General features: G+C 41.7%; 2 protein-coding genes across 6 annotated transcripts in view; both read right to left on the reverse strand.

Annotated features, from left to right (window-relative positions):
* LOC131668819 (chondroitin sulfate N-acetylgalactosaminyltransferase 2) overlaps positions 1-2783 on the reverse strand; it is a 79263-nt gene extending 76480 nt beyond the window's left edge. For all 5 annotated transcript variants that reach the window (XM_058943269.1, XM_058943268.1, XM_058943267.1 and 2 more), the window contains exon 1: positions 2275-2783. The gene's annotated coding sequence lies outside the window, so the exon portion shown is untranslated. The remainder of the gene's footprint in view (positions 1-2274) is intronic.
* A 5136-nt stretch (positions 2784-7919) lies between these two features.
* On the reverse strand, positions 7920-9555 carry LOC131668864 (UDP-glycosyltransferase UGT5-like). The gene is made up of 5 exons (XM_058943335.1): positions 9514-9555; positions 8803-9192; positions 8614-8733; positions 8268-8490; positions 7920-8164 (listed from the first exon to the last, which is right to left on the reverse strand). Exons 1-5 carry the CDS (start codon positions 9553-9555, stop codon positions 7920-7922), a joined length of 1020 nt encoding a protein of 339 aa, XP_058799318.1.
* Positions 9556-15190: the final 5635 nt, after the last annotated feature.

Here is a 15190-nt window from a genome sequence, read left to right on the forward strand (position 1 = left end):
CATTATCTGCATAGTTTTGCAGGCAAGTTGGCGCTTCTCTCCCGCCACGTTTAAAGACCGCGCGGCGGGGAGCAAAGAACAAGTGAGAAGGAAACGCAGTCTTGGCAGTTGTCTCGCAGCCTTAGGACGCGCGCCGACTGGAAAAGATATACGTGCGCCAGGACGAAAACTGATAAGCGGCTTACGTGCTTTGGCAAGTTATGAAATCCTGTTTGTCTTTGTCTGACTCTCCTAACCTAGCTCTCTGCTACAGAGAGCACTCGTAGAAAATCAACGCTCGGCCAATCAAACTCGTTTGTGTCCTCCCCTTCCGGAAAGTTTTAATACACTTGCGTGTTATAGCACTTACGAGTACAAGTTTTTATGTTGAAACGGGAACTAAATAAAAACTATTTCAGATTCTTAAGCGTGTGTTCATCCAGAGTTTCATAATTGATATAGCAATTAAAGAAAACAATAACGGACGCGAATGAACCTCGGAGAGAGAGAGAGAGGCGGCAGGAAAAATAAAACAGCAAAAGAGCCTCACCGCGGAAAATAAAGGAAAGCAATTGTTCAGTGATTAAAATTCAATAAAATGCCACTCTCGCGGTGGACGCGCGAGGGGCGAACAAAATGCAGCCTCGTGGAAAATCAAAAAGATCCGTACATAGTCGCGTCCAGGCCACCGCAGACACAAACCACCTCACGCACTTAACGAAGCTTTACCACCATAATTGAGCCTCGCAATAATACGAGCGTTCTCTTCAATGAAGCAACAGCAGCAGCGCTACTAACACAAAGGGAGTTGCATCGCTATTTTTTTCTCGCTGGGAGCACAGCGAATCGATCGGAGCAGTCGACCGCTCGTGAAATTCGATGCGTCCAGCAGCGTACGATAAACCCTTTTTCCAGAGAGTCCACTGTATATCCGGCGGCTATCGGGCCGCGATATACATCTCTGCAGAGACTCCCTCCCACCCGGATCAAGTAAAAGAAAACGAAACGAAACGAAACTAAGAAGAAGCGGCTTTGGCTCGAATTCGCGCCCGAAGATCGCGAGTCTGCAATATTTCGCTGCGGACTTGTTTTTTCTCTCTCTCTCTCTCTCTCTCTCTCTCTCTCTCTCTCTTTCTCTTCACTTGCTTCTTATACTTTCCCATGGCAAGTTTGAAGGAGTTCGAGGACGTGCTTTGTTTATTAATTCGACGCCCTATCCTTTGAGCCAATTTTTTTTCTCGCTCGCGGTTATTTCTCAAGTGAGAGGTTATTCCGAGAACAATTTTTATTTATGATCTGGCTGACAAGCTCGAAGCAAACTTTTATGTGTCTCTGTATTGATGAACTCGCAGTTTGGTTTTTTGCTCGATCTAGACATAAACACGACTGATAAAAACGTTGGATATTAATCTCGATCCCAACAGCGAAGAAATTCGAACCGGCCAAAAATAAATCCGACGGGAGACGGACGCTCCGGTAAATTGTTATCTCAAAGCGCGATAACTTGCAGATCAAAAACTGGGCAAACAAGCACGCTTATTTCTGATAAATAGAGACAGAAAAGAATGAAGTCGCCCAGCACGCCGTTGGTATAATTTAAAAGTCACACGAGAGAGAAAAAGAAAGAGAGTACAAGCGACAAACTTTTTTCATCATCGTCTTCCGCATAAACGAGCCATCAACTATTGTAATACGTACTCTTGCGAGCGCTTGCACGTGACTTCCTCGCGATGTATATTTATTCTAGAAATAAATTTCTTTCCCGCCTGCTTCTCGCTCTCTCTCTCTCTCTCTCTTTCTCTCTCTCTCCCTCGCTTTTTTTCACTCCCTGCTCTACTTCCTGCATACTACGCAAAATCCCATCAATCGTCAATATCGTATACAATGATCCGGCGCGACTTTACGTATATTGTATGTGTACGGTAGTGAAATGTGTGATTTTGCTATTATACGTTATCTCACGTCGCCAATAAGTTTTCTTTTTATCGACTGCACGTTACGTGGTATGGGACATCGAGAAATGCGTGCGCCGTAGCTCATTTGTTTCATTACGCGCTGCAAAAAAGTGCAGTCGACGCGACGTCGCTTTCAAACGTGGAATATTCCGCAAGCTTTCACGAGCAAGCAAATTATAAATTGCCAGCGTTAGACGCCGTTGAGAGAGAGAGAGAGAAACGTGAAGGTGCTTGAGCGAAGAGGCTGCTAAGCCGAACCGGCGTCCGCGACTAAGGTAGCAGTGGCGCGCGCGTTAAACGCAGCAGCGTGGCGGTGCAACTGCAGGTGCAAGCAACTAACCTCGATTACAGCTTGCCACGTCCGCTTGACAGCAGCAGCTCGCTGGATGGGATGATGATCGTGTGCTGCTTCGACGCATCACAATGGCCCTCTGATTGTATGCCGCTGCTGTCTCCTACTGCCATCCATCAGCCTGCCGTTGCCGCTGCTACCAACTTATCCTTGTCCCGCTGACAACACTGCCGGCCGTCTCACTAACCGCCTTGTCCAACTTCACGCGCTCGGCCTTCATTTTCATTCGCGAACATCCGAGCATCGCGCCGGGCGCTTACGTCACTACTCAAATCACGATAATGACGAGGCAGCGAGAGCTTCGTTTACCGTGCGCGCATAGCGTGAAAATGTCATTCGATCGTTTCCGTGCGAGGGCTTGCGAAGCGTCGATCGGCAGTTTGAAAAAAGCTCCCATGCAGAACGAGAGAGGGCTGACTGCTTTCTCTCTCTCTCTCTCTCTCTTTCTCTCTATCTCTCTCTCTCTCACTCACTCTGCCGTGGCCGATCTACCGGCCTGCGCGCGCGCGACTGAGCTCTGCTCGGCGGCGCGACCCGTGCCAACCTGGCGCATGCGGTGCTCCCGCTCGCAGAACGCAAGCTGCCGACGCGCGCTCGAGCTTGCGCGTGAGCCATCGGCCCGTTATATATCGGACAACGCATACCCGCAAACTCCTGAAATCTTAATGTTTTGCTATCGGAGCTGCTGACACTGAGAATACATCCAATATGGATCTTGGAAAAGCTCTATTGAAAAAGCTCCGTGTCTCCCGCAAAAAATAAAATACACCCTCGGAATAAAATAGGAAAAAAAGGGATAGAGCGAAAGAGCGATGAGGGCGGGCAGCGGTATGGTTTCAGCCGCGAGGCTTAATTGCTCGTTCAATCCAGGCCCGCGAGGGACGTGAGCAATTTAGCAACGACAGCAGTTGCCGCGACCTGGTATCCGTTAAAGTCCCCGTGGCGATACACACATCCGTCGACCGAATGCGAACCACTGAGCTGGCTACCCGACGTGCGGACCTTTGCATTCATGATTTCTGATGCTTCAGCAGGATGAGTCTTAATGAGAGCTGAGAACGCAAACTTCGTCGTGTCTTTCGTAGCACTTGAATAATGGAGAAAGTTATCAACGGCGTTTCAAGTAATTTAATTAGATAACGCGAGTGCAGCTACCGAAGATGTACAATTCAATCGAATTTTCCAATGCATTAACGCTCGTGTTCCATGGTCTAACTTGGGTAATCAAGAAAATGGTGCCGCTCCTTTTGTGTGTGTGTGTGTGTGTGTGTGTGTGCACGTGTCCGATAAGAATAATCATTCTCCCAAGTGGAAGTGGTGCGTGAAGTTTCTAGATCACGACGACGCCTACTTCTGTAAAATCATGTTAGATACTGAGACGTATTCTAGAGAACTCGAAACAGGCAACGTCGTATCTTTTAGCAGTGACAAACTTATTTTCGCCTTATGGAAAGAACTGCAACGGTATTTTTGAAAAACTAATAATATATCCCAAGTCGCCTTTAAAAACATTAGCCAGCGTGTATGATGAAACTTCGATTGACAAATGGACAATATTTTTCAACTTAAAATATGGAAATATGGATTGTGCAGCAAATATACCCAATGTCACATTTTTCAACTGACGTACTATTGATCCTGCCGGAATACTGTGAATTCATTCTCGTTATCCTAAATATTGATGGCAACTGTATAACTGTTACTTACTGCCCGAACTATAATTATACTTGCTTCTTTTCACTTGATTTTCCAAAGGTAGAGTCACAATCAACTCTCATATGAAGGCATCATACTATTCCTTTCATAACTTCGAACGTTCGTGAATTCGTCGGTACGTGTTACTTGCTACAGAATTTCAGCGTTCGATACAGACAGCTCGACTTGAGAGGCAACCGCAAGCTACAAATAACTTAACCTCAGCGTGGAAACGTGAATAATTTGAAAGTGGAGCATTGCTATTACATAGAAAAATCAAAGCCGATGGAATAAAGTTGAAACAGAAAAACAAGTATTCGCATACCCTTTATATGAAACCAAAGATACACAATCTTTCTTTAAAAGAGGTTTATGAATAGCCGGTGATGTTAATCACCGAAGGGATTTTTACCAAGTATTTTAGTCATGCTGATTTTTTAAACTAGTCACGAGTATCTGTACTTTCTCCATAAATGTATTTGGCGAATGAAAACATCATTTTTCAGCATTAATACGGATATTTATAATTCTCTAGCGTAGTTAAAAAAGCAAAGGGAAATCCGATGGTGCTTTCTATACCCTGCATTAGCTCGAAAAGTGGAACGTTAAGTGACTCCAAGTCGCGAACGTTTGTAATACGCTAATGGATTTTCGCAGGAAAAAGCGAGTAAAAACAGTAATCTGTAAAGTTTGCCGGAAAGCCTTAATGCGAAAAGCTTTCAACGCGAAATTGACCCTTGAACGTTCAATTCGTACGGCTATTGTAATACATGTAATTTTATTTGATTGCAGTGATTGAAAATTCAAATTTTCTTTTACTTCGCGAATACCGATCGTCGCTTGCATTCCATAATTTGATGGCACTCGATGGCGTCACGCGAATATCAGCCGAAATATAAATATACGTTGCCATTGTTAAGAACTATTTAATACACATACGCGCCGAAGTAGAAATCGTGATGCATTTACCGAACGAAATTATTACCACTAAAGTAATTCGAGTAAAACTGAATAATGCATTCGCGCACAACTAAAACACGTCGAATTGCATCTGTATAACTGCAATCCAGTGGCAACAATAAACGCAGCGTTTACGGATGATAGCCTCGGTGTAATTCTAAACGAGCAAGCATTGGACGAGCTATGACAAATGAAGCTTTCGGCATGGTTGTGAAGTAATTAACACCTATAGGGTGCGCAACATTCAACGCGACGTGAACGCGACTCGAAGTCGCGAGCGCGCGCTCTTTGAAAAAAAATTCAGCAAGGAGCTCGTAAATCAACTCGCTCTAAACTATTTCTAGATACGAAGAAACTCTCTCATACTAGGCGTTCAGTTCGCCGGGCGAAAGTAGTATAAACGTGGCGGCAACGGCTGCATTCCGGGGCGGATTCGCGTTGCATTAAACAGCGTGCGCTCGCGTCTAATTTCCCGCGGCGAAAGTTAGCAGCAACTATTCCCATTAGGTAGTTTCAACCTTTTTGTGTGTCTGTCTATCTGTCTCTCTCTCTCTCTCTCTCTCTCTCTCTCTCTCTCTCGTGAGCGCGCACACAGACAAGCATAGAAAGAGCTAGACAGCCACGGAAACTCGGTGTACAACGTTGTTTCTGCACGCGCGTGCTAGCTTGCGATTGTGTTGTGAGAGAGAGAGAGAGAGAGAGAAAACGAAACTTTGCGCATTTAGCCTGTCGACGCGAGGTCACGCACCCGACGCTGTACTCTGGTCGCCTCTGCCTTACGGGGAGGGAGAGAAGAGCACCGAATAGCCTCCAGAGAAATTTGCTTAACAAATTGATTGTTTGGTTTGTTTGGTCACTCTCGCTTTTTGCTTACTGCAGTTGACTTTCAACTTGCTTTTTATATTTCGAAGAATACTTCAATTTTTATTGGATGCGAATTTTACAGTCTAATACATATTGTTTGGTGGTGTACAATAACTTTGGACAATGGTTTTTGGTATTTGAATTTTGCTTTCTTAAAAGGGAAGTTTCGTTTGTATAAAAAAATTGTTTTCTCACATTTATTTTTTCATGTAGTATTATTATACTTTCAAGGAATGCCTAACGTGTGTGCGCACGTGTATGTAGTATGTACGTATAATGTAGTGAATAACTTAAGTTCTACACGATAAAATTAGAAGCATTAGAGCTTATTAAATTGTGTTTTATTAAATGAAGAACGGAGAAGAATATTTTAAACGTGAGATTTTTCAATTTTCGGAATTCGATTTTTTTTATATTTTTGGTGTTATATATGAATTTATTAATATTTGTAACAATGTATCGTTATATATTTTATTATTATGCATTATGGTACTTCAATTCTATTTCAATTTAAAATACCTACAGAATAGCAGCGTATTTATCGAGTAATGATATGGTCACAATTGAAATAACATCCTTAGAAACACTTTAACTTTTTCCGATCTACTTTCGATTCTTTTTTATATGATTTTATGAAAATAACAGTATTTTAATACAATATTACAAAACTTGTTTTAAATCCGAAAGATTTAACTAATATAACAAAAATCGTAAACAATTGTAATAAAAAATACGCAGGATCATAATTACTGATATTTCACATTTACAATGGATTTATATGGTCACAAGCGTCATTATAAACCTTACTTGCATGAAGCTATTTCCCACATTACAAGCGAGTTCATTAAAAATTGCAGCAAAAAATAACAAAAAGCGACTTGAACGAAGTCGACAGTGTTAGATTAAATATGTCGCCGCGGAATCAGAAATCGATACGTGAGCTCGCGCAAACGTACCCGCGCGTAAATTCGATTTACGAGTTCACGCTCATGCGGCGACGTATGCTATATGTTCGCGGGTATATGTATACTTTTCGCAGTGCGGATTACTCGTGATCCGTGGTGCAAAAAGTATGATTATTTATTACTGTAACGATCAGTTTTCTAGCATGAGCGAAGCTTTATTTATACAACTTCGAGAGAGAGAGAGAGAGAGAGAGAGAGAGAGAGAAAGAGAGAGAGAGAGAGAGACTGGTATATACCTTTAAGAGGGAAACTTTCTTGTATAACGAAACAGTGAGAAATGGTAGATTTTTCATTGTCGCGCATACGGTACTACGTGTGTTACGTGTCGTGGAATTGTTACGAGAGGGAGTCAGGGAAGATTGTTTTCCTTATTACGTAAACGGCAATTGTCGCTGGAAGTACTCCCTTTCTTTCCGACAATTACTTCAGAATGAATTATTATGATAATTTCGATGATAAGCAAGATCTACTATAAAAGGGCTTGATCACATTTCATCATAAGCATCCGCACTCAGCTCTCAGCAAAAAAAAAAATAAATAAATAAAGAAAATAATCCGTCAATCAGATTTGTAGAAACTGTGACCGGAAGTATCGGCGTAACATTACGGCCCATCATATTGTCGGGCCGTCACTATCAGCTGCTACTGCTGCGACGTATTCCCATTTATCATGTAACAGCTTGCGAAACTGGCTCGACTCCCCGTTCGACCAACCAACCAACCAACCAACCAACGACAATCCCCTGTTTCTCACTTTTGCCATGAATCGTTTTGCAACGATTGCTATTAAAAGTCTGTCATGTAGCTCTGGTTTTCTAGCTTCGCTTTTGCTTTTTCGTGGTTTCATTGGAACGATAGCACAAGAACTTGACACATCTTTACGTCAGGAAGGAGATTAATAAAGTTAGCAGATCGAAAAAGCACCACGCGTCTAGTAATAAGTAATGAACTTAATTCAAATCTGCGTTGGAAGAACGGATTAATAATCTAGGTCCGATACTTTGATGGCGAAGGGAATATTCTGTTCAAAAGACGGCTTCGTTGTACAGCGACATGGGTCAATCTTGGAACGCTGCGTACAGCTTTTTGACTCTTTTGGCAAAAGTAGAAATCCGAATGTCAGAATATCATTATTCTGCTATAACGCGTTTATATGAATAGCCTTTCTATGGATCTAGGGTCGAACAGAATGGCTCTGAGAGCATTGCTGATCGAGTTCCTGGTTTTATGCCTGTAATTTAAAACGATACCCAAGCTCCTGTCGTGCAGAAGTAGCCCATTAGTCAGTTGATCGCCAAAGAAGGGTATGATGACGGTCGGAACTCCAGCGTGGACGGCCTCGACGCTACTGAGCATTCCGCCGTAGGTGATGAACAGCCTCACGTTCGGATGATCTATCACGAGGATTCGAGATCGAGAGCGCATTACTCGTCGCTCGGCCCATTTTTCAACCGGCAGCGGCGCGCAACTAGCTTTCGGAGAAATCGTTCTACTCGCGAGGCACGTCGTTCTGCGGTGCCCACCGGGTCAACCTCACGTTTTCCGGCAGCCCCGCCATCGTCTCCGCATCCCATTTCATTAGCACGCGCTGGGGCAGTTGAGCGAACGCCTCGAAGAAAGTTCGCTTCTCGTCCGCGGCCACGCTCGACGAATTGATCATCGAGCCGAGGCTCAGGTAGATCAGGCCATGCCGCGCACCCCTCGCCCAATCTTCCAAATCCTGCGAACACGGCGCTTTTCTTAATTGGAAAAGACATTCCGATTAGCGCTCTCACGAATCGCCGCGGGAAATCGAAAAGAAAAGATTACGATTCGGTTTGGCTGGCGGAATGGGGCTCCTCACCTCCGGCAGAGCTTTTGGCTTCCTCGCGAGGGTTCCGGCGTCACGCAGACTTGGTATATCTAGGCCGAAATGTTGCCTTACCACGCGTTCGCCGCGTTTATCGTAAAGCGTGTAAAGCCCCTGCATCATCGCGTAATTGATCGCGTTAGGCATATTCTAGTGCAATTATTTCTGCACGTTTTGGCATACCTTGTAATATCCAACACTGAAAAATTTTATGCAGAATTTTAATGTAGTGACAAGTAATTTGCAATTTGTAACGTTTATTACCGGCCATTTGTTAATATTGGTTTCTCGAGCATATATATCCTTCATGTCGTTTTGATAAACGCCATCTGCTATCTCGTTCTCCATGCTTATGTCATGGTAATTAGGAATTGGTTTTTTCTTTGGATAATGGCCAAGGAGAGTCACATTATGTCCGCGCTGAGCTAGCTCTTCGAACAATACTTCGGCGACGTAAAAGTGTCTCTTACCATTACACGGAATCATTGCCAAGATATTGTACTTCTTATTGGCATCTGCCGTACTAACCGATAATATGACAATCGCGACAGACAACAAGTGCAATAATTTCGTCTGTAAAAAGATAAAATTCATACAATTAATCGTGGAACCACCGATAATTAATTGAATTTCATAATGAGGCTAGAGTTCAGGCAGCAGCCAACGGAGGAAGAGAGATGTAAAATGTATAATTTAGACAGAATCAATTAGTTGTATTGAGGGTTGTCGCGTCAGAGGCCGTTGTTGCTGGGCACAGCGAATTGCAGTGTTATTGGTGCACATATAGCGGGCGGCGGCGAACGATCATTAAATTAACTGCTCGTCGCGTTTTGTTGCAGGAGAGCGCAAACTCGGCCGTCGCGGCCGCACGCGGACCAGTATACGCGAATGAACCGAAGCTGATGATAATGCGATTTCAAACGCCTGCATGACCATGATGGCTAATGCAATGCGACCATGTACTTGCGCTAAGCCGCTTTTGCTACAAATTCCAGCGATGGTTGTTACAATTAGCTGCTTCTACGAACGGCCATTTTATTGCAATAGATACACTTTCATTTCTTGGTTAGTTAGTAAACAATTTTTTTATTTTTTTTAGTGTCTTATGAACTGGAGTACTAGTTCAACATTTCTGTCAACTCAGTACTACATTGTCTAAAAAATAAAGTTCTATAGTACTTATAATCGGATGTCGGAATTGTCACAGCTACTCAAGGAAACTCGTTTGTATATTCATAATTTTGAATACGTAATTTTCTGTTAACATTGACTTGCAATTTATTGCAAGTAACTGATTATCCACGTGTAATTTTATAAACATGGAGCTGTCTAAAAATGAATGCCAAAAAGCTTACTTACAATGCCTCCCACGCAATACTCGCGATTCGTGATGTCGTGCAAATATCAGACATCACAATCAATTGCATTTCAAGTTTAATCTAGAAGTCGTGAAAAAGCGATGGCAGCATTGTAGTCGATAAACGTAATAACTCGAGCGCGAGCACAAGACTAGTGCAAGAGGAAAAGTCTGACGTGGAGCAAAAACGAAGATATCAGAGTTGAAGAAGCACGTACGCGCGACTATACATCAGATCAGTAAAAAGCGACTAGCTATACTCAAAAGAAGGAGAGCTATATGCTACTGCCGACGAGTGAAAAACTAAGTAGAAGGACGTGTTGCGTAATTGACGATGCGTCATGTGGGAACTGCGAAGGCACGTGACATTCACTCGTCATTCTTCACCTCGTAATTCACGTGATCCCGAATTATAATTCATCCGCAAGAATTATTTCAAATGCAGAATTGAACGTACTGTTCTTTTTTAAAATAAGTATTTCTGTAATTTTGTATGCGTAACTCAAAATAAAATATTGAAATCAAGGATTTGTTTTCATTTCTGTCAAATAAAAAACGTCTACTGTAAAAGATTTTAACTAAAAAAACAAGGTAATTCAGCGATATAATATTTTTTACTATAGCAGTAAGTTTCCGAAACAACCAGAAAAGTTTCCCTCAATTCCACTCTCGAAGTTATCTTTTCTCAACATTTTACCAATGATCAAATTTATCTCGTTATTGTTTCGATACTTAAAGCTATGGGCGCCCAACAATCTCGATAAAGAGTAATATCACGAACGATAAAACTTTCACTTCGAAATCGTCAAAAGCTTCAGCACTCCTATTTCTACCAGTGAGTTCTCCTTTTTTTTCGTTCTTTCAGTCGGGGATATCGACCGAAACTTTTGTCTCGCGAATGAAAAAGTTAGAAGGCCGAATTAGAGCGAGACACGAGGACATATGACACGATATATTGCATTGGCGACTAATACGAGAGTCGAGATACGAGAAGAAAAATCATTACTTGGCGTTCACGCACAAGTTTCGCTGCATAAACAATGCCATCGGATAAAGCGTGAGGGGCTGCGGACGCCTTAACGACCCACTATAAAACTACGCTGTCACCACAGTCGCTGACCCGACTCTAAATTAGCCGAGGCTGCAGCTAGGCGTAAGCTGGACCGAGTAAGAAGCCACCGGCGATATTGCCAATCGGCCGAGTGTGGCCGCGTATAAATTTTGAGTCCCCACACGATCGATTCTCCGCATGAATTAGCTGCGCCACGCCGCCATTCTGCTAGGGGTCAGCCGAGCAGTGATCGCCGCACAGTGTAGCATAATGGCCATTGCGAGTTTAATTGGCTATGTATCTTTTGAATTACGACGCCGGCGCCTTACTGTAATCTTTATTAAAAGGATAATTTTAGGTAATAGAAAGACGACCGAGCGGAAGTAAAAAAACCCATCTCAAACGCTTATGGGTGTGTATTCATTCTTCCGTTGATGACTAGACTAATCTTACTTACTGGTTATTTCTTCATTATTTTATTAAAACAACACGCAACTGTTTAAACTTAATGCTAACTGTATTGTATAACGCCAAAGTAATCCCATTTATTATATCAGAATCGTCACTGCTAGATTTATAAAACTAAAATATTTTTGCCGAGAAATATGCTTCAAGTTTTTATTAATGATACTCGATTACATTTTTTTACATTTTTGATTTTCATATATTACAGTACAATAACTTATTTCGAAGAATATCAAAGTAAGCCAATACTAATTACACCATTTACTATTTACGGTGCTACTGGCTGATGATGCTATCCACAAAGATGTTCGATTAAGAAGATGTTATCTTCTAAGTCTATATAAAACATATGTATCACTTATGCTTTGAGAAGTGATTGCACATTTTAAATCTAAAACTTGTCCGTCATCTAAAACGTAAGAACCAAAAGAAATTGGTCCTCGGCAAAGAAGCCGAGACATCAAGCATTTCGTCGTGTATGCACGAGACATACCACAGCTGGACCAAAAAAAATGCCTAAAAATATGAGCAAAAAATGATAGTCTGCAAGTGCGCGGCTAATAAATTTCACATGCGCAATAACCCGACGTCGAGCCTGCGTTTTATGGCTTAAGACACACTCTAGTACAAAACGCTTTCATTTATCGCGCTAATGATACCATTACACACGGTGCAGAATAATCAAACAAAAGTAATCTCGCTCTCCCTTAAACACGTTTAATAACGCAATCGCGTTTCGTTTCATAATTCCGGACGCATAGCGGTGCTTCTGCGTAATTGAAGTTACAAACTGTATTTTAAAGGTCTCGGAACGAGATGACACTTGCTGAGGCACACACGTAAATGTTAACCGAGGCGCTGTACGATTTTGCAGTTTCAATTATTTTTGAAACGCTATATCATTGAAAGATCCGGCTGTAATAGTCTACCGTAGTGGAAGGGTGGCAAAGCAGGTTAAAACAGCAAACGAGTGAATCTTTTCGAAATATCGATGACGAAACGGATACCGTCAAACACGAGGATGGAAATGCGGAAGCGCGAATAATAGCGGGGAGAAAAGAGGCCGAGCGGAGGGAAGCAAAGGATTGGGGGACTCGCTATACTCGGACTTGCACTACTGAAATTGGTTCGCGCAATGCCGCGCACGACTTCCGTTGAATCCCTCTCATTTTTCAGAGAGTACTAATACTTCGACTTACCTACTTTCTCAACTTTCATCTTACTTTCCTTCCCTTTCTTTTTCGTCTTCCTATACTCGTAAAAAATTCTTCGTTTTCCTTTTTTCAAGCTTATCTTGGGAATGCAACTTAATTTATATCTCGCTACTTTTACCTACCCTTTTATATCGCGAGGAGCCGATCGTTTTCTTATTCAGCACGCTTTTTCCCCTTCTCACTTCTGCACTCTGTCGTAAAATAGGTAGAGTGTAGGAAGTAGTTTCGAGCGGGGCGTTCGACGGCCACGCTCATGAGTAACGATCGGCTATCGATTTGCGAGTCGCGGTGTTCACCTGCGACTTGCTGAAAAAAAATTTTCCGTCAAATAACGAGGATGAATGCTCGAACACCCGCGCGCAATTCATATTTTGTTAAAATCAAATACTCCAACAGTAATACAGAAAAAATTGTTAAAGTTACGGAAGTGGAGATCAGATACAATATACTAATCAAACACATTCATACACATACCTTTGTATCGAGAACATTCAATAACAAGGACCGGTTGTCCGGTAAACATCGAGCTATAGACAGCTGTAAATTAGCACTTGCACACCGGATATGCATCAGCAGACTATTATGCGAAATAGTCTCTGAGGTTATGTTGCGGACCATTCGCACGCACCAATCAATGGTAGACGCGTCTAACTCTCGGCACGTGGATATGTGCGTATACGCTTCGCTTAATTAGCTGGTTCTCAGGTACATACCAGCTCGTTATGCATCGCGCACATCTAACTGATAATTGAGCCATTGCTAATGGCATTCTCTCTTCCCCGTGCTGCTCGTGACCTTGCCGCACTCACCACTCCAAGATTCTTCGTATACGTGTCAAAAACTTTGTATCGCGACTATATAGGAATAATCAAACAACGGCAAATCAGTAACATGTGTTCAGCTGCTGAGAATATTATAAATAATGCATTCGAGGTGCTTCTCTTACCGCAAAATTTGCCGCTTCGCTGTACGGATTAACAAAGCCACGATAAAAAAATGTTCACCTGTCGAAACATACCACTGGTGTTGTTTTTCTTTGGCGCTCTTCCTTCTCTTATTCAGTTTTTTTTTGTTTTTTTGTTATTTTTATCACGGTACAACGTTGAAAAACCTCGTTAGCTGCACTAGCTTCTGCTGTTTGTGACTGCGTTTTTATACGTGAGTTATGAGACAAAAGTCCTGCAAGAAAAAAATTTGACACAAATTGAATAGAAATGTAAATATTCAAAGTCATTTGCATTTTAAGAATAATTTACTTGAGCTCATTTAGTTAGTACGACTGTTTGCAAATTGTCAATTTTCGGTATTACAAACAATATACATTCAATCTAAAAAGTCATTTATCCTAATGTGAATCAATAACAAATATACTATAAATTATTTATAACTATCATTACTGTTTCTCGGAAAAATTTTTTGTTAAACAAATAACATTTAGGAACTCAGCCAATATATTTGGATGTAACATAAATGGCAATATTTGCACATTAAATTCTCGATTTCAGAGAAAATCTCATTAATATCCCCTGTAATATTGCATTCATAAATCAATTAGGGAGAGTAAATCAAAACAAGAAAGCAATCGAAGTGCTTAGTAAACAGCAGCAAATCTCTCGAAAAACTCAATACACATGCGTTGAAGAGTCGCTTGGATAGTATAAATGATAGCTTTATTTGAATAATACTTGAAGCTCAACGCATTGGTCCTATAGCTTCCACATTTTATTTGCCTTGGCAAGCCTCTCTTTCATTATCGTGCTTCTCTTACTCTCACACTATGTTAGCTCACGTTCCCTTTTAACAAATCCATCAATTTCTCATCTCTAACATTTTTCATTTTTCTAGCTAATGGCTAAAGACCAGGAATATAGTTCATTATTTTCCGCGCATCAGAATTATTTATGTTTCCTTTTTTTGCGGAAAATAATGCAATAAATCGTAGCCTATTCAAGTATACGTCAAAATAAATCGAATTAAAGTGTTTTATTATTTTAACTTTTCTTCAGCTTCCTTTTAAACATTCCATTACCTGGTTTCTCAAACGAAGTTTTCGTTTTACATCTGCATCGAATTTTTTCTTGTGGCGTTGAAGCATTTTCTCTCTATCCATTTATTTTCATCTCTCCTCGTCCACCTTTCGCTTCAACCGAACTCTTCGTTATTTTTTTACACTTTGTTCAGGTTTACGTCGTTGGTCCTTTTTCTTCTTTTCACACGTGTCACGTTTTATCCGTCTCGTTGCCTGTTCGTCCCTTTTGTTTACAGCATGCACGTAGCTACGTGCGAATTTTAGTTTTCGCGCGCATCCTTCAGTAACCAATCCCCCCTCCCCCTTCCCGCCCCTTTCTCTTTCACGCACGAATCGTACGGATTTTTTGGGAGCTTCGAGAATTTATAAAACAATTTGTCCCATGAAAATCCATTTTTCGTCAAGCGAAGGGGAAATTGAAAAAACGAAAAAGAACTTTTAATTCTTCACGAGAT

This window comes from Phymastichus coffea, unplaced genomic scaffold, assembly GCF_024137745.1.
Source record: "Phymastichus coffea isolate CEN01 unplaced genomic scaffold, Cenicafe_Pcof_1.1 PCOF00084, whole genome shotgun sequence".
NCBI lineage: Eukaryota > Metazoa > Arthropoda > Insecta > Hymenoptera > Eulophidae > Phymastichus > Phymastichus coffea.